The sequence below is a fragment of the Melitaea cinxia genome, chromosome 1, assembly GCF_905220565.1.
Source record: "Melitaea cinxia chromosome 1, ilMelCinx1.1, whole genome shotgun sequence".
NCBI lineage: Eukaryota > Metazoa > Arthropoda > Insecta > Lepidoptera > Nymphalidae > Melitaea > Melitaea cinxia.
The window spans coordinates 16,459,725-16,487,355 of record NC_059394.1 but is presented as its reverse complement, the minus strand read 5'-3'; the positions used below and the strand labels follow the sequence as shown (position 1 = coordinate 16,487,355).

Here is a 27,631-nt window from a genome sequence, read left to right as displayed (position 1 = left end):
ACCATGAAATTTCTAGCGGTCTTCTACCTCATTTTTTTTGAGTTTGTAATTATTATTATATTATACTAATATAGTTAATAATTAATCCGGCAAACTTCGTACAACCTTATCTTTTTTCGTGAATAATATATTATTTTTAAATTTTCGTTCATACAAAACTTGTCGTGAAAAACATTCGAATTGAAATTTCGGCTTCAAAACGAACTTGGAATAGTCATCTTACAAATTAAAATTTAAAAAGAGTGAAGCTACCTTCGATTCGGAATGTAGATTCTACAGAGGAGAATCTGCAAGAAACTCCACAGTTACTCTTTTTAAAAAGATGTATTTATAAATAATGTGTGTTAATTTGTTGTTACGTTGTGTTATACACAGCTCAGTTCGGACAATGGGCGTTCGGTCCACAGCACGGGTTCGCGCGGGTGGCTCGTTGGCATGTCGAAAAAATGCCGGAGCGTCTGCCCAGCGGCGACGTCGAGGCTGTTTTCAGTCTCATGGACGACGACTTCACGCGGTCTATGTGGCACTTTCAGTAAGAATCTTGCGTTTTAGCTTTAGTGACTCAGTGCAACTTTCACGATAATTGACTACTGCGATGATGGTTGTGGTTTTGATTTCCGGGAATATTTGTATAGACCCTTCAAACGTTACTTGATTAGGGATTCCCATAACAGACATGAGATAATCCAGTAGGTGCTAGTGTTTTTTATTATAAGTAATAAAAAATAAAGTTGCAGATTACGTAGAAGAAGATTTTATTTCTGAGTTATAAAAAAATCTTATAATTAAATATTTATAATTAGTCTTTCTTAAAGAAATGTTTTTTATTCTAAGTTTATCAGGAAATTATGTACTTAGATACAAAATTTCGTCGTAGGTTCAGATTGACGTATAGACTGATCCTCCGGGAAAAGGAGCTCCACTTCAACATCGGCGTGTACAACCCGAGTAAGGAGCTAACGTTCAGCTGCCAGCTCCTCCTGCACACCTACTTCAAGGTGCCGGACGTGCGCCGCTGCCAGATCACTGGCATGCATGGGTGCATGTTTATTGATAAGGTACAAATATAAATACAAATACAGACCCATACATATACAGATACAGCTGGTCTTATCGCTAAAGTAGCTGGTACGTTCATAATAATCAGAACAAAATTCTCTATAGCTCTTCAAGTCTTCAGTAGGTAAGGTTATACTGCTACTCGGGTGCAGTGGCCTATACAAGAGAATCTGATGAATGTTTAAGATCTGAATTCTTCAGGACAGTAGAAAATATTCTGCTCGCAATCGAGCTAGCCCATATCGGGAAGTACATCTTGCAGAAGATAACACAACTAAATAATACTGCTTCCTAGCAGTGTTGTGTTCCTGTTGTGAGTATGGTGAGCAGAACTCCTGTTTGAGGGTAGTGTCAGCAGTGCGCTTGCGATACTTCTGATGTCGCAGGCATTTATAAGCTACGGTAGGTGTTTACCATCAGATACGCCGCCGTGGTCGTATAAAAAAAGGATGCAGCTGATTTCACAAAGAAAGTCGTATTTTAAATTGACAGATTTCAGCTATCGAATACTATGCTGTTAATTTTGGGGTTGAATCATATATCTAAATATTTTAGAAGATACACTGTAAAAACGTCAAAAATTACTTTTCTGTTAAGTCTGACAATACTTTTTAATTTTTTTTTTATACATAGATAGGCTGGCGTTTGACCGCTATTTCACCTGATGATAAGTGAAAATGCGGTCTAAGATGGAGCACGCTTGCCTAGAAGTAGCCTATTCACTCGCGACTTAAAGATCCCCAGGTCATAGCTTTCAGGAAACACAGACGCTGGTAGAGAGTTCCATTCCTTGGCCGTACGGATCAAGAATGTACTAGCGAATCGCTTAGTGCCTATAGGGGGAATGTCAACCATATAAGGGTGACGAAACGCAGAGCGTCTGGTTGTACGATGATGGAAGGGGGAGGGAGGAATCAGGTCATGGAGTTCTTGCGCACACTCTCCGAAGTGTATCCGATAAAAAACCGACAGGCCGGCCACCCTACGCCGATGATGTAAGCTTTGCAGCTTTGTGGCGACCAGTGCATCGTCACCGATGAGCCTCTTGGCTCGTCTCTCAATTGATTCAAGAAGCTCCAGCTGGTACTTGGCTGAGCCATCCCAAAGATGAGAGCAGTACTCCATGCATGATCGAACTTGTGCTTGATATAAATTATATAATCATACTATTGAAACTTTTCATCAAACGTGTTTGTTACTTTCACGTGTATTTTCTTTGTCATATACAGTAATACCCCGGACTTACGCGATAGGTGGGACTGAGCGCTATCCGCGTAAGTCGAATTCGCGTAAGTCGGGGTACAGTTTTGCGGGGTACTTTTCGTAATTGATCTGACTGTCGATTCCCAAAAAACACAAAGTCGTAACTTATGTACCTACGCGCCGATTCCGCACTAAACGTCTGTGCCTGTTGTAAACTGAACGAATAATAATGCGGGTGGGGGGAGTCAAACAAAAAACGAATAGACGAGAAAATTAAATCGCGTAACTCCGAATTCGCGTAAGTCGAGGTAGCGTAAGTCGGGGTATTACTGTAGTTTTCTTCAATTCAGGATATATTTACGAAAATTATCCTCAGTAAATAAAAAGCTTTTACTGTATTCTCTGTGATCTATTTACAATAGCACGTGTATAGAAAATAAGCACCTAAATACACGAGAAAAATAACTATGTCCGTTAGACACTATTGTGATATGTACTATTAGACAATGTTTGCGAAAGATGATAACTTAATAAGGGGTATATTTGATCGGTGTTGTTTATGCTTTTATCAGATACAAAATATGAAAAAGGATTTTGTTATTGATTTCCATCAATGTGTCATCAAGTGTTTGTGCTATATTTTACTTACATTCTGAAAGTTTGTATATTGTTTCATAGATATACATACAAATAAATAAATTTGGAGTGTTTGTTTGTAATATTAAAATAACCGCTTTTAACTAAATGGATTTGTATGTATTCACAGTACATATACCAAAATAACATTTTTTATAATTTTTGTTTCTGTCTGTCAGTCTGTCAGCTTGTTCCGGCTAATCTATGAAACGGTTGGACCGATTTTAACGAGATTTTCGCTGGCAGATAGCAGATGTAATCAAGAATTACTTTGGCTATTTTTATTTAAGATTTTTATTTTATAACTGCGAACTAAACAATAATTATTTTGTTAAATTCCATGCGGGCGAAGTCGCGAGCACTGCTAGTCTGTGATAAAGATGGTGGGAGTACCTTCTGAAATTTTAAATACGTAGTAATAAAATTATATTCATTAAATCAAACTAAGTTATCATTGTCACTGCATATTATTAAAAATGTCTCACGTCGCGTCATTCTTTATTTTCAAGAAAAACTTAAAAATTAGTACATGTTTTTTCATGCAATTTCAAAGCTGGCTAGAAACTGTCATCGAAAACGCTCCTTGACAATTCCTCTGAGATATAAAAGAACAGAACAATGTATGAGTTATCAATTCGTGTGTTAATATATGTTCTATATCTGCGCAGACCAGAGAAGGCGCGGTGTACCAGGAGACGCGCGAGGTGGTGACCATCAACGAGTGGACCGACCGCATCTACCAGAACACTATGCAAGAGCACATCATCACCAACGTGGTCAGTGGCCGCAAGATGAGGATACAGAAGTATAACTTCCCCGACACTGGTGAGTTTTTTTTATACAGCTATTGATCTCCTGTAAGGTCGAGGTACTTCCCCAGTCGGGTGGCTCCAAATTTTGGGCAGGAATGTTCCTTCTGTGCCTCAGTTAGTAATTACGCAGTATGTCTCTTTAGGTTTAACTATCTTGCGAGAGTAAAGGACATTTATATTGGAACGAAGTTCCTTACTTTAATATATATAAAATACATTTTTTTAAATTGTGTTGCTTCCATACTTCCGTAGGACCACATAATTTTTTAATTTTTTAAAATCCTTCAACACTTTTGATGATGTTTCACAAAAACTTCAGATGATATTTTAAACATATTGAACGTTATTTCTAAACAGACTTTATAATATTGAACTTATAACTCGTTTGCAGTGATTTGGAATCCGTGGGCGGAGTTCGCGAAGGAGATACCTGACTTCGGTGACGATGAGTTCCCGAACATGGTTTGCGTAGAGGCGGGGCGCGTCGCCGCGCCCATCGTGCTGCTGCCCGGGACTGCCTTCGAGGCCAGCCAGATCCTGCAGGTACTGCCGACTACCGCACTACCGCACTACCACTACAGCACTGTCACACTACCGCACTATAGCACTACCGCACTATAACACTTCCATGATATCTTATTATAACACGACCACACTCATAACTACGACATTGTCACACTACTGTATTGTCACACTACTGCACTGTCACACCACCGCATTGTCACACTACTGCACTGTCATACTACCGCATTACGGAATTATAACTAAAAAAAAAATTCTACTAACTTATTCGGTGCATCTTGTAGCGCCATATTTTTTTCTCGTGAATATCGATTTATTTTCATAATTTGTAAATACATACCTGACAATAACGAATTAAAAAAAGTACAATTTGCAGCAGTCGTTCAGAAGTTATGAGCATACTTAAAAATTTCAGATTCTTTTTATTTATATACATAAGTATTAAATTGTAAAAAAACTAGCTCAGACAGTTAGAAAATAATAAATAATTTCATTTTTAGGTGATGTAAGGGTGACACGCCGTAAGCTATCCAGCCGTCCAGTGAGCGAGGTCAATTTGCGTGAATATTTTAATATAATGACAATATTGTTGGTTCCAGGAAGCGTTCCTTAAACCATAAATATGTAAAATACTATTTTAATTACAAAACACTTTTATTTTATTTAAGAAAGTTCTAAAATTTATTACCCTTTTAATAACGACAACTATGAAATATCTTTTAAATGTTTTTGAAAACAGCTGATAGATTTTCAGAAGCGTTAGCTTCGTTTATAAAATTTTACATTTTATAATTAAATATAATTAATTTCGATAATGATTTTAAAATTCACCTACCCCTATTACGACAGGTTTACGTTTAAAAAGTCAAAATTCGGGAGTACAAATAAATGCTTAAGGCTGATTTTAAAGTTGCCCTAACTGACTGCTGTGAGGGCCGAAATGTATGAACTTATTAACATATTCTCCTTGAACGTATCACGTAGTACTTGTAGTGTAGGTACGAGAGGGTCTTCAAAAATACTACGCTTGGTCACTGTGACGGAGTAGGGAGGTTGGTTCTAGGAAAAAAGTATCGATGCCGATACTTTGCATTCGATACTTTTACTCAATGTGTACTTTTTGGCAGGTTTTTTTTTTGTTGAGTGATATTTGTACGATAATTTGAAGCGACGCCTGCTGTTTTTCAATACTACTCATGAGTACAGTATCGATACTTTGTATTCGATACCGTGTCCCTAGTTCTAGGTTTTTGTTGCGTTGTCAATATCCTCTAGAATAATCTCACGTTTTATTGAGACTCAGATAAGATGTTTTTTTTTTTTAATATTTCTGTTTGCAAAAAAATATTTAAAAACATAATTCTGAATTAATACGTGAAAACTCGGGGGAAAGTGGTCTTAGTAAATACTACGGATGGTTAAGAGGGGGGTAAAAAATGGGTCACGTAGTAATGGGTACGTTATTTAACGCATAGCTGTCAGTACTGACTGTCACATGCGTTTATATTTATATATTTATTCTACATTATTCGCTATTTATCCCCATTAATTCGACTGTTTTTTGAATTGTAGTCTGTGGTGATCAGCTCGAAATTTAAATGTCTCGCACTGATCCTCTACTTCGAAAGTCGTTGTGCGATTTGAAAATCAGCCTAAAGTATCGTATAGGATATAACATTTACTTATTAAAAATGAAAGAGAATGATTCTTAGGTATAGTTCGCGTCGTGTAAAAAGAACGCTGGCCTTGAAGCTGCGCAGAAGCGATTTATCGGTCTATTTGGTGGTACGGGGCAGGGGGCGGGCGTGTTTATCACGTGTCGCATGCTTGCCGGTGTGTTATTGGTTGGACAGTTCGACGTCGACTCAAAATATTATCACGCACAAAAGTTTTAAATTACAAAATTCTCCATTTACTATTTATTTCACTAAAAAACAAATATCAATTTATCATTTTAAACACTAAAAAACTATTAAGATACGAATATCGAGAGTACAGATAATTAATATTTTTGAATAATACATTTCAATAACTAAAAAATTTGTTATTGCTTTTGTTTAAAAAAAAATTTGTGATTTTGTAAAGTGATAATTATAATACTTATTTAGTCCGAATTATTCGCACTTGTATTTCTAGTATTTTTTAATGTACCTACCAATAACCATTATACGAAGCCGCGAGTGAAAGCCTAATTAAAAAATAAAACAGTAGTACTTGTGCGCGAGTATACCCGTGCGCAAACGCACCCCCTCCAGTTTCTTTCAGCGTTCTTTTTACATGACGCGAACTATATCAGTGTATCTCTTAATAACCTACAAAACTTAATTGTATTGATTTGTGACTTGAAAATAAAGTCAATTATTTGTAGTCGTATTATACGCTCGTAGAACCTAAACTTCTGTTGAAGCATTGATAAAAAAAAATTGGGAAATACCTGTAGTAGTTAAGGCCTGCGCTAAGTATTTATAAAGGTATTTGGAATGTTTTTCTGTCTCTTATTATTATTTTTTAAGTACCATAAGTTTAAGTTCCACTAACTTAATTCTAATTATTATCAAAACAATAAAAGGACACACACAGAATAAAACTATATAAGTTGAACATCTCTCAAGTTTCATTATGAATTTTAATTATATTATTAATTTACCGCGCTTCAGGTTATGGAAAATGCTATTTGACGGATGACAGATATAAGTTTTTGGTAGCAACCGTCATCAAATTCAACTATATTTATGAGATATTTCTATTCCCAAGTAAGAATCTAAAAGTTGGTTAGTTAATTTTGGAGAAACACTCCTAATCGCCTATTCTACCTTCTGCTGTTGTACCTGTCTGCTGCAACCGGTGAAACTGGCCTTAAATAACTAAATAACAAAATGGTTGAGCTCTATAGCAGGTAAAAACTACAGAGCAACGTTTACTACTTCTGTTTCATCATTTTTTTACTTCTTAATTTTATTTATGCTACGACATGATATCTCTTTAGCATTCGACATTTTTAAGGTAACATTCCATAATTATGTTCCTATCCTCGTAAGGCCCAACCTAAGCTTAGGTGTACCAATGAAGTACGAAAAGAAAAAATAATTGTAAATGATAATCAATGACACAATAATAAACATACAATGTTGTACTGTAATGCAACTAAGTAAATAAGAATATTGTTCAATAGAATCGTCACTAAGACTTACTTCCTTCTTGTCTTCCTGTCATTCCGCTTTTGTAGTTTATATTTGTTACTAATAATTCTTTGTTAATTTTCTTGTTCTATGTATCTATAAAATATGTGCACTGGTTAAAATCAAACTCTTTACAGTCACTGCAAGCACGCATAATAATGTCCAATTTTTACTCACAGTGAAAAATACTCATGACAGCTTTTTGTTTAAACTTATTTTTATAATTGTTAGCTGTTAATGATTATAATTTATAAAGGGTAGTTACGTAATAGATGAATTTTCAAAATATTCTGCTATATCTATTTTTGTAACGGTATTGAAGTAAAATTGTCGGTTTTTTTAAGGATATTTGACAAATTGTTAATGTACATACAGCCACATAATTTGTATAAATGGTGATTCTTTTTTGACTACATTATTTTTCTATTTTTTTGATGTTTTGGAGGCTTTTAAAGTATACGACAAATATTATAAGAATATGTACTTAGATGTAATGAGTTCCTTGTTTTTTAAGACTAATATTCAATTACTTTGGTACCTATTACAAAGTATGATGTTAATTATTATCATTTCTTTGTTATACTTGTTAAGTATGTATTGTTTCGATGCTTTCTTCAAAACTTGTCTCTTGATGGTTCGAAAATGTATTATAATGTGTAATAATTGACATCGTGTAAACGATGAATAATCGAAGAAACACTAGGTGCATTGAATTTTTTATTCTTCTCGTAAAATTAGATCATATTCAGTATAATAATGGTGATTTTTAAACATCGACATTTAGCAACTAAGTGTACTTCCATAGGTGCAATAAAGCGAATTAGAAAATCTGGTGTTTTAATGTATTACTACCTATTTCCTAGCCTGCCTAGTATTTTGCTATTTATCTTCGACAATTAAGCATTAAAAATTATTTATTGGAATAATTAACCGTAATCTACTGTTTAAGATTCTGTCACACATACATGCTGAGTTACAATTCTGAGCAAAAGATATATAAAATACTTATGAAGATATTTCAGTGTCTGTAAAAAGATTCATGTCGTAAATATAGAAAACTCCTATTATAAGCAAGCAATACACAGTGGAATATAAATAATTCGATGAGGTCTACGCAATTCTGGCGTTACAATCACGAGTTTGATATTGCAGCAAATAAAAAATACGAGGGTCATTTGAAAGTTCTTAGCCTAACATAGTTAATGAAACCACACGATTTTGAGTTTATTTTTATTTTTCAACATACTCTCTTCCGAGCTCAAAACACTTTCCATCGACCCGGTAAGGCTTCGATACCCGTTTTAAAAAAATCTTTGTCTAACTCCTCAAAATAAGCGTCCACGGCGGCAATGACCTCTTCATTTGTATAAAAACGTTTACCACCTAAAAAATTTTTAGCTTTGGGAACAGATAAAAGTCGGACGGTGCTAAAGCCGGTGAATATGGGGGATGAGGTAACAATTCGAAGCCACATTGATGGATTTCTGCCATGGATTGCACAGAGGTGTGAACGCGCGCATTGTCCTGATGAAACAAGACTTTTCTTCTCAATAAACCTGGAAGTTTTTCTTTGATTTCTTCTCTCAAACGACGCAACAGGTTGCAATGGTAATCGGAGTTTATTGTTTCACCCTTTTTTAAATAATCCACGAGAATTATACCCTTCGCATCCCAAAAAACGGATACCATGACTTTGCCCGCCGATAAAACCATCTTTGCCTTCTTTGGGGTGGGCGATCCTGCTCTTTTCCATTGTTTCGACTGTTCTTTTGTCTCGGGTGTATTGTGGTGAACCCAAGTTTCATCCATGGTTACAAATCTTTCAACAAATTCTATTGGGTCAGCTTCGTATAACTCTAAACAGTAACGAGAAGTTGTGGGTCGGTTGCGTTGTTGTTCCACTGGAAGCAGTCGCGGTACCCACCGCGCAGACACAGAGAATCCAAGTTCAGTAGTAATTATATGATGTGTTCGCTCAGATGAGATGCCTACAGTCTTAGCTATCTCCTTGACAGTCAATCTTCGATCAGATAAAATTAAATCACAGATTTTTTTCTTTGTTTTGATCAGTGGAAGCAGTCGAAGGCCGGCCACTACGGGGCTCATCTTGAACCATGGTCTCACAACCACGTTTTAACTCTGCCACCCAGTTTTTAACTGTCGCATACGAAGGAGCGGACTCACCCAAAGTAGCAGACATGTCTTTATGTATAGCTTTTGGAGTTAAACCTTTCAAATTCACGTATTTTATCACTGCACGATGTTCAATTTTATCCATTTTCAAAAATAGCTCTGACTTGACTTACGGTATCACGTGTAATCGAACAATTAGTTACTGTCAATAACCTAAACTGTGCATACTTGTTGCTAAATAATGTAACTACAAAATGAGGATAGTTATTAAAAAAAAAACAAGGACTTATGCTACCATGTTATGCTAAGAACTTTTCAAATTACCCTCGTAATAATTTCTCCCTATTAATAAAAAATAAAAATAAAATTACAAAAGTGATTACTTCAACATAGTATGTTACAGGTGGATGGAACAGTGAAGGTGACAGGTTTTGAGAATAACCTCCTGCAGGCCTAGCATGCACGCCACGACAAAATTTTGTCGACCCCTTTTCTCGTATTATCTCTCTATGTCTACAGTAGCTAACATGCGTGCACGCGATACTCTTCTCGTTACGTCAAGAAGAGATAATCATTAAATTTTAGTGATCTGTGATATTTATCTCTACGGAAGCTAACATGACATCGTAATTTTGTCGAATTTTGTCGTTTTAGGAAGAGAAACTTCTCGTCTTCAATATTATCGACGAGAAAGACGATAAATAAAAAATAAATAAAACCGGGTGCCTATTTTTTGTATACCATGGCGTTTCCCTATTATAATTATATAATTTCGGTATACGAAGAGCGGGAAATGCGAAAAGTCGAGTGAAGTGTGCCATATAATGACACAAAAAACGTATTTGCGCCCTGTTGCTTCTTATTCTAAATAATAATAATAATAATAATACTTTATTTTAGACCAAAGTATAAGTCCATATTGGGTTAGTACAACAAGACAAGACAACATTCAGAATAAAAAACAAAACAAAATTATATTAAAAAAATCAATAACTAAAAATAAAATTAAATAGAATAAAAGTAAAATCAATAATCAAAAAAAAATTCAAAAATTCAAAAAATTTTAAAAATTAAAAAAAAAAAAAAAACAAACAAACAATGCGTGATAGAATTACAATTATCTAATGTGCGACAAGATATAAAGCACAACACGAGCATATTGTTTTACATATATAATTAAATTCATTTACTTACGCCGTTTTATTTTCCATATTAGAGTTTTTTAAATTAGATATACACTTTTTATCTTAGCCAAAAGGCCGAGAACATTTTTAAATAAAACATGTGTCACTCGTTTGAAATTGGTCAATAACCTTGTAAATTCAACTTTACGACATAAGAAATAAGAATGATATTCAGTTGTGATTATGGTTGATAATGTTTCTCTACTCGACAAGGCGAAGTCTTCGGAAGAGAATTTTGTCTCTCGTAGTGCGCATGTTAGGGTAATCGAGAAAATACTCGATGTAGACATTATCTTTCTCTCTCGTCAAGAGATATCTCGTTGTATGCATGCTAGGCCGGCTGGTATATTGGGCTGTGGTAAAACACAACGGAACCTCTGGGAGTTCTATGCAGACTCAATCTCTTTTTTTTTGTAAAACAGAAGTAAAGTTAGATGCTATAGAGAAATATGATAAAGAAAGGCTTATTATTGTTTCATGTTATTTTATTTCTAATCTATAATCTAATAAAATAAATATTTATGTAGAAGATTCACTGGCTGGTTGTGTTTCCCATACACCTATATCTGTGAGGATATCTTTCTTTGATTCAAAGTATTCTTTGTACCACATGATATGATCTTGTTTTTCTTTTACTGTGTAGAAAGCGTTCTTTGATAGACCAACACATACAAGTTCCATAAAGTGACGGATTGGACCCTTTGTTGGGCACCAACCTTCCAAGTGTGCATCAAGGAAAATGTGTTCTGAAAAGTGCACATTTTGTTCTTCCTCAATACCTAAAAATTTTAAAAGAAATGTGTCAGTTATTAAAAATAAAATAAAAAAAAACAATCCAACTTTGTCACAGATACCTAATATCAGTATTACAGTTATTGAAAATTTCTAAAATTACACAAAAAAGTAAAGTAAGATTTGGATAAATTAATTCAATCAAGGTCAGATTGTTTAATTATATATTTAAGGCCTGGGTAAAATGATGCTCATAGTATTAAATTAAATGGGACAACCAATTATATATAAATGTCTTGTATGACATGATACATAATCGCAGTATCAAGTATATCGCAATAGTTTAATTTGAAAATTTACACAAATCTTTATAAAATCCATTAAAAGGGTATATTTTACATTGTAATCCTGCTTCAACTGTCTATAACAAGTTTTTTTCTATTTACATTTTTGTTTTTATTACCAATTTAACAAAGTTTGAGATAAAAAATATACAATTAGTTACACCTAATATATTCAATCAAATGCAAAATTGTATATTGCGACCAAAGTAGAGTCAAATTACTGACATAAAGCTATGGCACATAACTTAAAATATCCAAAATAAAAAAATGATATACACCTTGTTCATTATTAATTGGGAACTTCCAAACTTTCCCCTGTTCTGTCCACTGTATCATTTTCTGAAAGTAATTAGCGGGTGGTTGAGAAGTAGCTAGTACAAGTTCCCTCTCACTCAGCTGATCCCAGACATCTAACTTAGTTCCATAATTCTCCTGTTTAGTTGTAAATATGCCAAGAGGTTCACCACCGAACACGTCAATTGACATAGCTTTTGAAACACTAGAAATAAAACAAACAATATAAATAAATATAAAGTCTGAAATTAATATAAAAATCAGTTTGGTGTGTAAATTTAAATTGTTTACAGTTTAATCAAGAGCAAGAAGGTTAGTTTAGAATTAAGATAATTATTACTTTATCCATATTTCATTACTGTCTATTTTAACAAAAATGCTGAAAGTTAGGTCTGTTCGTTACAGCACAGTGGGGCACTAAAATTAAAATTGTTTCAGGAGATTTTTCTTGAAAGATTAATAAACATAGAAATATACTTCAATCCTTAAAAACTTTCGCATTTATAATATTATATTATATTAATAGTTTACATCAATGCTAAGCAGAATCTATATTCCAAATAGGTTTTAGCTTCACAACAGCTGTAATTAATTTACTATAGAGATATTGTTTGTACAGTGATGACAAGCAATTTTGAAGCCTTCTTGACTAAAGAAATTATTTAATTTGTTTTATATTTCCAGGATGAAATGTAATCATGCATTGTTTAGTATATATTTATAAAAAACAATAAATTGATGCTTATAATTTTACCTTCTAGCATTTTGAAATGATGTCTGTTTCCTTTGAGAGTACCTAGTACTTTGTATTTCTGATTTTCTCTTTTCAATGATACGTTTGACCTGTTGACCTCTTGTCTCCATCGGTACTGATTCGTCTCTCTCCTTGGATCTGTCTACTTTCATTCCAACAATTAAATCACTGAAAAAAGAAATCACAAATACTACAAATATTGATTATTAACCATCTTGATATTAATAGCTATGTTTCCTCAACGATGAGTTGTAATTGTACGTTTTATTATATTGTTACAGGGTGCAGAATATCAAAGTTTTGAAACACAAACTTTTTTATATTTACTTCTTTTAAATTATATCAGTCACATTTGCATTATTTATTTATACAACTCTGGTAGTAAAGCAATGTGTGTACTGAGTGGTTCCACAGTTTCAGTATTTATATTAATTACAAATTATCAAATTTTTTTATATTACCTATATTTATTATATTAACTAACAACTTATTGTTATATTAATAATGAATTAAATTAATTTAAAATACCTGAGAGACGTAGATGTTTGATTTATTTTGCCAAGCACTTTGGAAAGTAGTTCAGCTTCTGTCTGTTTGACATCACCTCCAATAGCTTGGGCAACATCGCTTGCTGCTTTTGTGATATTTTCCTCTACAATTTTATAATTAAGGATGTAAAAAAGTTGACATTATGTTTTAAATTAATATATGAAAAACATGTTAAGCTAAGTTGTTTTAATGGTTGAAATAGAGCATAGCAGGAAATATTCTGTTAAAATCTGGAGCAGCCAGACTGAGGAAGTACATCAGTTTTCTTTCACCCACATATTGTAGTGTTTTAATTAGGAGTAAAGCATTTAGTTTTACAGTATCAACTGCAGTATCAACATGGGTTACGTTCTAAAATGCGCTTCTGATGTTGAACGGGGTAGTGCTGATAGGCTACAGTAGCCACATTACTGGACTATATGCTTATTTGGCACCCTTTTAGCTTCAAAAAAATATGAATTACCTATTTTTTCCATTTTTACTTCTAACACATCAGGCTTGGGTTTCTTTTGCCTTTCCGGTGCTGTAGTGAACTTCTCTCTGTATTCGCTATCGGATATTTTTGGTTCTGTCATCATCATCTTCAACAGAGCCTGAATTTTCTCAGTACTTGAGTTAGACGCTTTTTTTTCTTTGCTCTCTCTAGTTTTAACTTCTGGTGTCTTAGCATCTTGATCCGGAGGAGGTTTTTCAGATAAACAACGTACAAAATATTTTAAATCTCGTTTTATTCTTAACCTAAAAATATTTCTCAATTTTAATAACAAGATAAAATTATAGATCAAATATTAATATATAAAGTATAATACCTGGAAAGCATGGTTTCAACCTACTACACTTATATTTCTTTTATTTTTTGATAAAAATCTTGTTTTTATTCATGCAATATTTAAGTGAACTTAAAGCTGTCAAAACTAAGTAAAAGAAAACACTCTCTTACTGTCAAATATGTCAATACTGTCAATTTTAATTGAGTGTTCCATCGAACCCAGAAACCGATTTGATAAATTCTTTAAAAAATATAAAACTAGATTACAATGATTACATACATTGTATATAATAAAAAAAGTCCTTAATAAGTAAAACATATGATTTGGTATATTATTGTGTTTGCCGGAAAAAGAGAATAAAACCGATTTCAAATTACATCAACAGGTATGATATCGTACAATAACAATACACAGTATTAAGGACTATTCGGTCACCAACCCGCCTGCCCAGCGTGGTGACTATGGGCAAAACACATGAGTTCACGTTATTTTTGGCGTAAACTTGTGGAGGCCTATGTCCAGCACTGGACTGTATAGGCTGTAATGATGAAGGACTATTTAAAACTTCTAGTTAGTAGTTGCTTAAATTTACACTGCGTACCTTTCGAATAAAAAAAGAATCATTAAAGTTGGTACATCTTGAAAAAGTTATGAGATACCACATAAAAAGAAAAAATAATGAACGAATGGGTGACTTAAGAGAAGTTTGATCGGGTAAGGTGAACGGAAGTTGAGAGGGAGATATTTAAGTAAGTGAAGATAAAAAGTTTTACTTCAGTGATCAGTCGTGTGGTCTAAGATAGACACGTTTTTTGGTTGTGTTCGTTACTGTCAGAAGCAAAAGCGGCTCTTGAATTTTTTTGAGGAGGGTTCACAAAAAAATAAATAAACGAAAAACTACCATTACTAGCTTACCATTTGTTATATTTGTATAGAAAATCCATTCCGTCCATGCACATTCATCACAATTGCCGGCGCCAGCTACAAAGACCAGACACGGAAAACAAAATAATTTATTGCTTTCTTCACATCCACACAACCTGATGTGTTTTGAAATATTTTTCAGATTTAAAAACACGCGTAAAATATGTAGTTTTATGCTACAATTTTGAGTAAAACTTCTTTAGCTTCTACAGAAATATAAGAAAAAACTATCTCTTTCTATCTTCATTAACCTATGAATCATGATAAAAATGCCGTTTTGATGAAATAAGTTAACACACTTTTTTTTTCTATGTTTTCTTATTTTTATTATTCAGAGTAATTTATGTCCTAATGAATAAACATAACCTATGGAATCAATGCATTTTTTGCCAACTCTGCTAGACGGGAACGGGCAATAAACTCTTTAAAGGTATTTTGTACTGCTTCTCGGGTATTGTTTTTTTCCCACCAAAAAGTTATCCAAATTCTGGAAAAAGTGGAAGTCTGTAGCGGCAAGATCTGGAGAGTACGGTGGATGACGGAGAATATCAAACCCCAGCTCTTGTAACCTGGAGACCGTTTGCTGTGCAGTATGAGGTCGCGCGTTGTCGTGCAGGAGCAGCGGACCCGAGCGATTGACCAAAGCTGGTTGGAGACGTGCGAGCTTCCCCATTATTGTGCTTAGTTCTTCACAGTACATATCTGCAGTAATGTTCATGCCGTTTCGTAAGAAGCTATGATGAATTACACCGGCGCTAGACCACCAAACAGTTACTATCACTTTCTTAGGGGTAATTTTTCGTTTAGGGCATTTTTTAGGTAGTGAACCAGGATCTAACCAACTAGCTGAGCACTTATCGTCGAATAGAATCCATTTTTCGTCACAAGTGGCAATGCGATTCAATATGCCTTCGTTTGTGTGTCTGTTGAGCAGTGCAAGGCACGTCTCGACAGACACACAGACGCGTATTTCGCGCTGGCATTCATTCAATTCGTGAGGCAACCATTTGTCGAGCTTCTTTACCTTGCCAATTTGACGCAAATGGACCAATATTGTTTTAGTGCTAACTTCGAAAGCTGCTGCTAATTCAGCTGTAGTTTGAGAATCATCAGCCTCCACAATTGCCTTTAATTCGTCAGTGTCGACCAACATTTTCGGCTGACCAACGTGGTTCATTTCTTAGGTCAAAATTTCCGGAACGAAAGCGAGCAAACCAATAACGGATGGTACGATCGTTAGTAGTGTTTGCACCGTAAACGTTGTTGATGTTGCGAGCCGCTTCTGCCGCTTTGCTACCACGACGGAACTCATACTCCATAATCACTCGAATTTTTAACGTATCCACGATGACAAAAAACGTACAAATGCGATGTAAACAGAACGTTAACCATTAAACAAATGACTAATTATAAAAATAAAATCTATATTTTGAAAATAGAAATAATTTGAAATTCGAGTTCTTAGCGATTTTTTTTTTAGTTTTGAAATAGCCAGTACGACGAAACGGCAATTTCATAGGTAAAGACCTATGAAATTTAATTAATATTAGGATATATCTTCCTCTCAACTTCCATTCACCTCGGCCGATCACACTTTTCGTAACGCTCTCATGACGCATTCACCAGCCCACTACCTAAGTCGTGTGCATCAAAAAGTTTTACTTCAAAAATCTTAAAAGACAAAGTACCTACTGAATTTGTTCCTGATTTTTCTCATAGGAAGGAGGAAACACTCCGAACCGGTGATAGCGTCCCATTAATTCTCTAATTTTGCTATCTTAGTCTGTTTTCTATTGATAACGCAATTGAATTATCTATCCCTCATAATTGAGGTTACCTACCGCCTAGCCGTGTTTATTGCGCATTTTTTTACATTTCCATGTTGTCATATTCAATTGATAATCACGGTAAATCCCCTTTAAATGAAAGTATCAAGAGTAACCATGTAGCATTAAAATATGTAATAGTTATGATTCATTTTATATTGTGGTTTTATTTATTTTAATTTTATTTACACGTCCGCACACCAATACAAGGTTTAAAAATAGAATTTGAATCAGTTGCAACAGGCGGCCTTATCGCTAATACAGCGATCTCTCCCAGGCAACCTTTGAGCAGAGGACTAAATAAGAGGATAAAATACTGGGATGGTATTGTGATTTCCAAACTTTCAGGAGAAAACTTTTAAATTATTATAATGTAAGATTGTTTCGATTATAAATGAGACTATCCGCAAGAGAAGGAAAGTATCCGACATAGCCCACAGGAATAGCAAGTAGAAGTATCAGCGGGCTGGTCACCTGTATCTTAAGACTGATGTCCGCCGGATAATGTTTGCCAGAGGAGAAATGTCTTGGAGTGAAGGCCGTGTGATGGCAAACGCAGTGTGGGCCGCAGGACCGACGATTTACGCAAGATTGCCGGTAGAGGCTGAACGAGTACTGCGGAAAACCGGAATGTTTATCGCGAACTTGGGAAGGCCTGTCCAGCTGTCGACTGCAATGGGCTGACATGTGATAACGTTGTTCCTTATTTTTGCAATTCAGGCGTCCTTTTATATATTTAGTAAATTATATCAACACTTACGTTTTCTTTTAAATGTTGGACCGAGATGTATTAAAAACTTTACAAGTTTTGTTTACCTACTTTTAAGCATATCAAACAGAATCATAGCGAGCTTAACTCGAGCTCGGGGCACTATATATACCTTTTTAGTGTCCCCCAATTCGAAAACCATATAATGTCCAGCAATTTTTTTGTTTTTGTAGTGCCCGAGACATGAAGCTCCCCCTTGCCCCCTCACTATGCTATTGTTATCAAAATCAGGTTTGATAATAAAATAATCAAAAACTAATACCAAAGGTGTACTTGTTACAAGTAACTTGTCTGTTATGGTTGCGGGGAAGCCCCTTATTGTGTCAGTGCCACTTGATTTAGATGAAGTATCTATTCTTTCTTATTATAATGGATATTGAGCGCTGATTCTATGGTGATACAGCGCATAAGCTTATAAAAACCTGCAACATCATAGCATCGAAAACGCGTTACCGACCCTATTTACTACCCTCCACAGTCTGTCTACCTTGCTCACTACAGGAACACATTACACAACAGCACTCGAGAACAGTATTTTTTTTTGTCTGTGGCCTTCTTGTTACGTTTGTGCAGTGAAGGAGGGAGGAGGTATAAAATGTTATACTTCATTATTTGAGAAAAGTTGAAAGTGTCCAGCAGTATGCTATAAATAACAGTTCAAAAGCCTTCCACAATAGCGCTGATATAGACAAAAGATATGAATGTAGCAATTATAGTTCAAAATTCGAACGAAATGGCGCAAATATATAAAGATCATTCTTCTCCCCTTTACCCTCCATAGTTAAGTTGAGGTCATCTCAATACCTTCATAATGTCGTACACGGTACAATGATTGGCCAATTGTCAAAACAGCCACTCGTGGGTCTTTAGTGATTGGTTCCTTTCCATGCTCCAAGGGCACTAATACTATAGGTACACTATGTAGTAATATGATTTTAATATTAGATAGGTAAGGCTAAGGTAAAAATAAAATACATACACTCGTATATTTGATTTAGACACATTTTATTAATGGACGGGAGTATCGAAATATTTTGAATAAACATAATGACATTTACAAAGATGACATTAAACTTATGTCATATTTGATCCGAACTTTGCATATTTTTACATCGATATTTTAAAGGTAACAAAAAATACCATAAACTTAATTTAAAAAAAAAAACTAACTTTATCATTCCTAGTCTATTTGCTTTTCGAAAATAGTGCCTCATCGCTGTCTCAGCACTCTTAGCCGCAACACTTGACTAATTGAACTCTAGTAAATTAGAATGTCTGTATGAACAGAGACCAGTGTCCAGAAAGCCATTAATTAACTTTGATCTAATTGGACAGAAGCATTGTTCAGCTCAAAATGATGAGTGACTAATTTTTTATTTGCAAATAAACTATTATATCGTTATACTTAGGCATACATATCACATCAGGCTAACTACTTATACATCAATTTCACACTAGATTCATGTTACTCTAATGTGATTAAAATAAGAGAATTTTATGGTTATTAAGTATTTTACTTAATACTATTTAAGTTGTTTTTTTAAGTTTATACAATATCTGTGCCATATTACTAGAGAGGCTAGAGGAAATTATCTAGCAGTTACTAAATATGCTAACAAATAACTGTATATGGAACCACGAGTCTTTTTGAATTATAATTATTAACTATCATAGATAGTACAGAAAGAATGAAAAGATATATAAAAGTAGTATGTTAACTGTACTCCTAATATCAACTATTTTCACAGATATAAACACACCCATACTATAACAAATTAGCACCATTTAAAGACTAATTTAACAACAAATTAAAGTTACTATGACTCGTTTACTTACTACACCTTATGTGATACATTTAGTATAAAAAATACACCAAATTATAAAAACATTATACGCATTACATCGAGAAAAAAAGAAAAAAAAATAACTGCTACTTGAGCAGTTTCTATAAATGAATATAACTATTCATTACTGCTAATAATTACTTAAAAAGTAGAAAAATGCTTTATTGAGCAAAATTAAGTAGAGATAAGATTCTTAATCAGTACTTTTATTTAGCACAAATTTTTATAATATCCTTATACCAAAAAAGATGAGTACAATATAAATTTTAGTCAAACTTAACAATTTTGGTATACAACGTGGGATTTTTTAACTAATAGAAGGTCAATAAAGCCACTAAATCTAACCATATTCATATGTCTCGTACAAGATAGAAGCATTTTTTAATGAGCTACCTATAACTGGTGTGTATTGTCATTATTATTCAGTATCTTTGAATTGACATTATCTCTATGGCAGCTTAAATCGATAACATATCATTAGATTATAAACACTAAGCAAATAAATTGAATGAGTAATACAATAATTTCTTTAGAAAAAGTGTGCCAGTTTTATTTTGTTATAGATATTTTTATTACATCTCAAGTGTAATACTAATATTAGCACCTCATTCTGGATCCTATTACTAAGTGTGATGTATTATCAACAGCTATGTACAACACATGGCACACATAAATCACATACTGTACAACACTCTTAGAATATTTATCTCATATTATCATTCATATCACCGGAATGGTCATTAAGGCACAGTTACAGCTTGTTTAGCCGAATGCCCCACATTTACCAACTTTTTATTCATATAAAGCCACTTATACATAAAAGTCCATTGCATATCCCTTGGTATGTGGGGCTTATCTTAAATTTCATTACTACTATCACAGCCATATTAGGAACTAAGTTTAATAAAACCAAAGTAAGTATAACCCGGTCGAAGCCATAGCGTTCGGTTTTGTTCTCTTTGAGCAATATTTACCGTGTCTCCTTTGTATAGTCGGGTAACAGTTTGGACTGAGCAAGAGATTTGAGACTTGTCTAGAGGCCGAGTGCTCGAGTCATCCCCAGTTGCACATGTTGTGACCAAACGAGGTTCACCTGATGGTTGTCGCGCCCATATAAAATAACAATTTGGTGTATGCGTTAAATACACTATCTGGAATAAAAAAAATTTTAGTTGTTTAATAAAGTTATTTTATCATAATACTAACGACCCGCGCCGGCTTCGCACGGGTGCAATGCTGATACTAAATATACTACAGAATGTCTTTATTTATAGTGTGAAGCTAGCTTATGACATGGTTATTAACATAATAACAACAACATTCAAATATGCGTCGTTAGATTACACGTTGTTACAGAATGCGTTGAAGAACTAAAGGATCACTGCTCGTTTCCCGTAGGTGATAGCATGATAATATGTAGCCTATATGTTGACCCGACTTCATAATAATGTTCGTGCTAAATTTGAAGTAAATCCATGCAGTACTTTTTGAGTTTATCCCGGACATACAGACAAACAGACAAACAGACAAAAATTATAAAAACTATATTTTTGGCTTCGGTAATGATTGTAGATCATACCCCAAGTATTCTTTTAAAAAAATATTCAATGTACAGTTTTGACTTTCCTACCATTTTATTATATGTATAGATAATTTATAAAAAATATTTTCTTGTTTTTATGATCTATTATACTGAATATATATATACTGAATTATACTGAAGAGGTATGTATCCATGTATTAAAAGCAACATATACCTTTAGAGAGACTTAGTACTTAAATAGTAAGTGTTACACATGATAAGATAAACTGAAAAACGTTAAGAGATAAGCAAAAATTTTTATATGGATTTGATTTTAAAAACAACTTTATTTATAATCGTATGCAACTGATTATGTTATGATATTTTGTTTGTATATCTTAATTCGCTAATATTGAGTTTACCAGACCAAGTAAAATTATTTATTTGTTATAGTGTTAGTATTAGAAGTTAATAAACTTAGATACAAGTAATGATACATACCTGAGCATAAACTAAATATACGCCACTTTCTTTGATAGTAAAATAATTAGTGTTTAGTTCTATCTGTAACTCGCTGCTCTTCGAAGAGACTTCAACGTCCCGGACCCATGGCCCGATTAATGCTGAAAAGGTTATTCATTAATTAGTATATAAAGAAATGGAATTTATGTTTCCTTAGGAAAAACTTTAAATGAATAGGTAATACAAATATTAACGTCATAGTTTGCAAATAGTATAGCAGTTATAATGAAATTTATGTAATACACTTGGATATTCTGTATTATTGAACTATACGACTCGAGTAGTCTCGAGCTCTATTCGGTTTCTCTATGAACAGATGTGTCAATGTATTTAAATACATATAACTTTTTTTTAGTCGTCTCCGTTACTCGACTACTGTGGTAGTCATAAAAAAAATAATGGTTCGAATTTCATTTGTGCACATCCGGTAGTTTCGGCTATACGCTGTGCTGTATATGTATATAATGGACTGTTTATGTAAAAAATATTGGCGCGATAACGTCGTCTAGTCAAGGAAGCTCACATTTGATTTAACGGTAGATAATAATAACAAAACTGTCGTCTGTCGGTCTGTGTATGAGAAAGCGTATCAAGTTAAAACATAAAAATCGGGTATAAAAATACAAGAGGAACACAATTTTATATTCATTTTGTAAATTAATAATAATAATAATCATCTAGCTAGGATTTTTTTTGCATAATTAAATTGTATTTGTAATTAGCTGTGCCCGCGACTTCGTCTGCGTGGAATTTAACAAAAAAGTTATTGCTCAGTTTGCAGTTATAAAATAAATTAATTTCTAAAATAAAAGTAGCGTAAGTTACTCCTTACTATATCAGCTATCGGCCAGTGAAAGTCCCATTAAAATCAGTCCAGCCGTTTCACAAATAAGCCGGAACAAACAGACAGACAGACAAAAATTAAAAAAAAAATGTTATTTTGGTTGTGGATACATATATGCATTTTGTAAAAAGCGGTTATTTTAATATTTCAAACAGACACTTCAATTTTATTTATTTGTATAGATATAACATCTTGTCAAAATTTATATTGATTTTTTATTATTATTAGTATTATTAAATTTTAAATGGTTTTGTTTTTACTAATTAGTACCTGGGTGACTAATTAGTACTGGTTACTAAAAATACCGAGCTGAGCTACCGAGCTCAATCGTGAAGGATTAGTAGTAGAAGAGAGTTAAAATGATTCGCTGTCGTATATATAATAATAATAATTGCTCGCTTAATAGTATTAGATAGATAGATGACTCTAGTACTTAGATAATTAATATTATAATTTACATTGTTCTATTTAATATATTTTTTTTGCATAATATCGTTTAAATCTCTGCAAATTGTAATAAAAAGTTATTAGCGTGCATTAATCCAAATTTTGTTAATTTTGAGAAGGAAAGGTTCAAGTAATTATAACAATTTATTTGAGACAGACTTGAGCCATATAATATAAGGGGCTTACCTGTTGGTTACTTGACACTAATGACTAATAACTCTTTAATTAAACCATATACTATTATAATATAACAAATATAGATTGCAGCAATATATAGGTATATCACATCAGCCTTTCGCAGTCCACTACTGGACATAGGCCTCCACAAGTTCGAGCCAAAAATGGCGTGAACTCACGTGCGGTCACCACGCTGGGCAGGCGGATTGGTGACCGCAGGGCTTTGTCGCACCGAAGAGGCAGCTGCCCGTCTTCGGCCTGTGTATTTCAAAGCCAGTAGTTGATGGTTATCCCGCCATCGGTCGGCTTTTTAAGTTCCAATTAGATAGTGGAACTGTGTTGTCTCTTAGTCGCCTTTTACGACACCCACGGGAAGAGAGGGGGTGGCTGTATTCTTTAATGCCGCAACTACACAGCATAGGTATAACATATTCGAAAATAACTAAATTCGGAAACATCGACAGTTTTTAGTTTCCCGCTTCGTGCGGAAAATTTTTGTATTTTATTATTGTATTTTACAATTATTTGAATTGTGCCAAATACTTGTAAACTTTAAATCTAACCTCTTTCACAAAATAAATTACTATTACTCCTATGAATCCGAAAAAATTTCCGAAATTATTATTTCGGAAGAATTCGTATATAGAAAATTAATTTAAGTCCTAAATTCTCCTAATTAGCCTACTTTCGTTACAATAGGCAGTTCACTAGACTTAGTCGTCAGTTGCGTATTTTCAATATTGTTTTCGCCAACATTTAATCCGTAGTCTATATATATATACTAGCTGACCTGGCGAACTTCGTATCACCATATTTTTTTCTGAAATATAATAATAACATAATATATCAAAATAAAATATAGCCTATCTTTTAAGTTGGATCGAACTGCACATGGTGTGCGAATTTTATTATAATCGGTTAAGTGGTTTAGGAGTCCATTGAGGGCAAACATTGTGACACGAGATTTATATATATTAAGAAGATGTGTGTGTGTGTGCGTAAATCCGCAAAGCTTAATATATAGCTTAACGTGGACACTGACGAAGGGATTGGTCCACAAGTTTAAAGTCGCTTAACGTGCAATGGAACGGGCTATGCTTGGGGTTTCCTCCTCCTGTGGGACGTCCTCCGGCTCGTTGGACCGACGATTTACGTAAAATTGCCGGTGTAGGCTGGATGAGGATTGCGGAAAACCGGGATGTCCGGCGCGAAGCGACTTCAATAGGCTGAACTGACTGACTGATATATATATATATATATAAATTTCACGTCACGGTGTATGTTAGAGTTAAACTCCGAATCTACTGAACCAATTTTTATAAAATTTTGTAAGCATCGTAATTTGGTCCAACTTGGGAGATAGGGTAGTTTTTATATCAATTATTGATCTCAATATTTGTTATTGCAAATTAATTGTTTATTATACGACTTTAGTGTATTTATCGGTTAGTTCTATAAAATTCTTATAGATGGCGGTTTGGTATCTAAGTTTCACAGATATCCGGTAGATGGCGCCGTATTCCTTTTTCTAGATTATAGATGGCGTGTTTGACTTTGAATATAGAATTTACATACATTTTAATAAATTATAATTACTGAGCCACCGTCACGCGTGGCTGGGTCAGCTAGTAAACTATAATTATAATTGAAGGGTTTAGGCAATGCTTTTAAAGTGCCTTTGTTATTTACAAGTGGTGATTATTTTCCAGTAAGTGCTTTGTGCAATTTCGCTACATATGTACAAATGTAGTATAAATGTACAAATATATTAAGCGTACAGATATATCTAAATTAAAATGAGCTCTTATCGTGATTCTCTGACCTCCAAATATAATTGTATCAAAATTTAGATGTTGACATAACAAAATGTAATTTTTATCTGACCTGTTTTTAAATAGGATTAGTCGTCATTTATCCAAAATGGTCTAATATTAAAACTTTATTCTTTCAGAGTAGAGAATTAAATATATATAGTATATTATGGACAAAAAAAAAATGTAATTTTGTTTTATTTTTATTAAATATTTAATACATTTAGAGATAATGTTTTGAATTTTTCAATTCATTTTTCTAAAATAACTGCTTTACTGAAAAGTCTTGTAACTAATAAAAAAATATGTTGTAATGGCTACTTCCAGATAAACTCTCTTAAAATGCTACTAATGTGTTAAATGTATGCCATGAATGACAATGTGAAGCTAGTTGCCTGTTTGATCATTTCATCCATTAAGGATATTCTATGCATATTTTTATTGGCATGACTGCACTTGCCAATTAATGGGATGGAATGTAAAAAAGGAATCACATAGCTACGTCTGGTTGTTTAATTGTTGCTAGAGATCAACTGTTAATTATAACATGCATATGCTAGGTACATACATATGCTAGGTACTTTACTATGTGACTGTACTTAACAGCTCCTAATTTGTTACAACAATATACTCTATATCATTGTAATACAGCAGTTGAGTACATAAAAACAGTTGATTCATGCGTAATAAACACACATTGCAAATATTGTAAAGGCAGCATACACTCATACTGTGGTATAAATTAACATTTTAATCAACATTCTTGGTTTGTTGTACTGATTTGTTTGTATTAGAACTTGAGTTTTTTTTTCTAAACAAAGGATATTATATACCATAATTGTTTGTGATAATGCATATAACAGGTGTTTATTTTGTTTGTAGTTAATTTAAATTTATAATTAAGAAAATTTTTTAATTAATAAAAAGTATTTATTAGATCTTAGCCTCAGCTTTCGATTAAATCAGAATCATCAAAATCGGTACACCCAGTAAAAAGTTCTTAGGTTATAACATACATTAAAAAAATACAGTCATATTGAGAACCTCCTCCTTTTTTGTAAGTCAGTTAAAAAGAAAGATAGTAATTTTTACTTACTTAAGAAACGTAGTAATTTTTACTTACATTGAGTACCCATGTATTTTTCTCTCATAGCTCCATTAAAATGTGCGATTAAAGGTTCTGAAAAATTTAATTAAAAATTAAATTATGTTTAAAAACTCTACAATTATAACGGGACATTAATTTAGACAGGTTTTTCTTACCTTTTTTGAACATTGCTAAATCATATGTAGGAAGTTTATCATGACTAGGGTTCTTTTTACTAGAGTCTACAAGTAACATATCTTCACCAAGGTTCTCAACATAGTATCTCCTTGCGTTTGACGATAATTCGCTATTCTCGAAGTCCATACGACCCTCACGGGCCTCATGTCCCTTCATCTGAATTGGTCTTAACTTTGATATCAATGGGCTCTGAACAGCTTTGAGCAGCTCTCCCTCTTTTAGATTTTGAACGAGAAACTGTTCTTTTAAGCTGTCTAGCTGTCTTTTCATCGATGTAGATTCGTTCCAGTAGTAAAACGCAATTGAGCAGCATAATAATAAAGATATGACACTAAGTATAAAGTTTAGAACAAATATAAACTTTAGTTTCATTGAAGATGCGATCGAGAAGGTCGTGTTGAAGTGAAAACCTACGTCCGACGGCTTTTCTAAAATAATAAAAAAAGATGATAATTTTAAGTTTCTATTTTATGTACCTATAGCGATAATTTTTGGACCTGAAAATCACCTGTATTCAGATGAATAACAGTGCCGTCGTTTACTTTATTTTTATTCGTGTTCAAAAAAATATTAGGTCCTGAAGAGTTTAAAGGGACTCCTTCACCAAGATTTACTTTTCTTTCGATATCCATCGTAAATATTTTGATTACGCGTACTACTCTAGTATACTACACTCCATTCACACAATCATCAGCGTAGGCGTCACCGTCCCTAAACAAAGGAAGTAAAGCTTAAAAGTTCGCACGGTCTGCACGATAACCGCGAGTTGATAACAAAAAAATTCAACACTTACGCATTAATATTAAAATAACATTAACTTTAATTCATAAATATAGTATCATTTCACTTAAAACGTCTACATTTAAAGATTTTTTCTTTATCCACTAAAAACAAGTCTATTTACCGCACCAAAACAAACAGAAAAGTAAATAACACGAGCAAAACTTTTAATACGTCCGTTCGGGCGTCAGCTGGCATTGGAGCGCGAGCGCGGCTTGACCGCTACTGTCGACGCGCCAAATTCGAACTGCTCCGAGACAAGCGCAAGCGCGATGGGAACGGAATGTAGGCCGACCGACAAGAGAGGCGCGTTCGCGACTGTTTTGCGCTGGGTACTCGAAGGTTTTACGACGAAGGTTCGCCGTATCGTACTTATAATAGTTCCTTTTTTCTGAAACCACTGAAATTGCTCTTTCAGCAAATATTTTGTAATTGACGTATAGTTGGATCGTCCATTGTTTAAGATATTAGTCATTAATTAATTGTAATTATAAGCAATTAATTATTGAGATAAATTTGTATTTTTTTTATAAATGTATTTGCAATTAAATTATTAATTCTTACTTTTTTACTCAAACTTATCGTGTAACTAAGGTTTGCTTATTTTTATCCTGTACAAATTGAAATAATAAAAACTGTTAACTAGAAGATTTTATACTACATAACTCGTGAATATCAAAATATCTGTGTGGGGAATATGTGGCGAAAT

The 27,631-nt window shown here is 33.6% G+C and overlaps 4 protein-coding genes across 5 annotated transcripts; 1 reads left to right on the top strand and 3 right to left on the bottom strand.

Annotated features, from left to right (window-relative positions):
• The first annotated feature begins 481 nt into the window (after positions 1 to 481).
• Positions 482 to 4,899, top strand: LOC123657840 (glucose-6-phosphate 1-epimerase). The gene is made up of 5 exons (XM_045593349.1): positions 482 to 532; positions 878 to 1,058; positions 3,567 to 3,723; positions 4,102 to 4,253; positions 4,733 to 4,899. Exons 1-5 carry the CDS (start codon positions 495 to 497, stop codon positions 4,739 to 4,741), a joined length of 537 nt encoding a protein of 178 aa, XP_045449305.1. The 5' UTR covers positions 482 to 494; the 3' UTR covers positions 4,742 to 4,899.
• Positions 4,900 to 11,195: 6,296 nt separating this feature from the next.
• On the bottom strand, positions 11,196 to 14,357 carry LOC123670252 (28S ribosomal protein S31, mitochondrial). 2 transcript variants are annotated; one of them, XM_045603762.1, is made up of 6 exons: positions 14,211 to 14,357; positions 13,865 to 14,151; positions 13,381 to 13,504; positions 12,853 to 13,020; positions 12,083 to 12,303; positions 11,196 to 11,507 (listed from the first exon to the last, which is right to left on the bottom strand). In XM_045603762.1, exons 1-6 carry the CDS (start codon positions 14,219 to 14,221, stop codon positions 11,248 to 11,250), a joined length of 1,071 nt encoding a protein of 356 aa, XP_045459718.1. In that variant the 5' UTR covers positions 14,222 to 14,357; the 3' UTR covers positions 11,196 to 11,247. The 2 variants fall into 2 exon arrangements, with proteins under 2 accessions (XP_045459718.1, XP_045459725.1); XM_045603769.1 differs by having other exon boundaries at positions 13,865 to 14,139.
• Positions 14,358 to 15,519: 1,162 nt separating this feature from the next.
• LOC123654401 (histone-lysine N-methyltransferase SETMAR-like) lies at positions 15,520 to 16,272 on the bottom strand. Its single transcript, XM_045590314.1, has one exon. The coding sequence runs from the start codon at positions 16,270 to 16,272 to the stop codon at positions 15,520 to 15,522; it is 753 nt and encodes a 250-aa protein (XP_045446270.1).
• A 4,144-nt stretch (positions 16,273 to 20,416) lies between these two features.
• LOC123670243 lies at positions 20,417 to 26,774 on the bottom strand. Its single transcript, XM_045603753.1, has 5 exons — positions 26,651 to 26,774; positions 26,121 to 26,570; positions 25,981 to 26,037; positions 21,558 to 21,679; positions 20,417 to 20,685 (listed from the first exon to the last, which is right to left on the bottom strand). The coding sequence occupies exons 1-5, from the start codon at positions 26,772 to 26,774 to the stop codon at positions 20,422 to 20,424; spliced, it is 1,017 nt and encodes a 338-aa protein (XP_045459709.1). The 3' UTR covers positions 20,417 to 20,421.
• Positions 26,775 to 27,631: the final 857 nt, after the last annotated feature.

What these genes read in the sequence shown, in the direction of transcription:
- LOC123654401 (XM_045590314.1), bottom strand. Translation starts at nt 16,272, where the DNA reads ATGAACCACGTTGGTCAGCCGAAAATGTTGGTCGACACTGACGAATTA.
- LOC123670252 (XM_045603762.1), bottom strand. An exon ending in AGTAAAAATGGAAAAAATAG is followed by an intron (nt 13,505 to 13,864) that starts GTAATTCATATT and finishes ATAAAATTGTAG; the next exon opens with AGGAAAATATCACAAAAGCA. An exon ending in CCCAATTAATAATGAACAAG is followed by an intron (nt 11,508 to 12,082) that starts GTGTATATCATT and finishes TAAAATTTTTAG; the next exon opens with GTATTGAGGAAGAACAAAAT.
- LOC123670243 (XM_045603753.1), bottom strand. Translation starts at nt 26,774, where the DNA reads ATGGATATCGAAAGAAAAGTAAATCTTGGTGAAGGAGTCCCTTTAAAC. An exon ending in TGTTATTCATCTGAATACAG is followed by an intron (nt 26,571 to 26,650) that starts GTGATTTTCAGG and finishes TTATTATTTTAG; the next exon opens with AAAAGCCGTCGGACGTAGGT. An exon ending in AAAATACATGGGTACTCAAT is followed by an intron (nt 21,680 to 25,980) that starts GTAAGTAAAAAT and finishes TAACCTTTTCAG; the next exon opens with CATTAATCGGGCCATGGGTC.
- LOC123657840 (XM_045593349.1), top strand. Translation starts at nt 495, where the DNA reads ATGGACGACGACTTCACGCGGTCTATGTGGCACTTTCA. An exon ending in CGGTCTATGTGGCACTTTCA is followed by an intron (nt 533 to 877) that starts GTAAGAATCTTG and finishes ATTTCGTCGTAG; the next exon opens with GTTCAGATTGACGTATAGAC. An exon ending in GGTGCATGTTTATTGATAAG is followed by an intron (nt 1,059 to 3,566) that starts GTACAAATATAA and finishes ATATCTGCGCAG; the next exon opens with ACCAGAGAAGGCGCGGTGTA.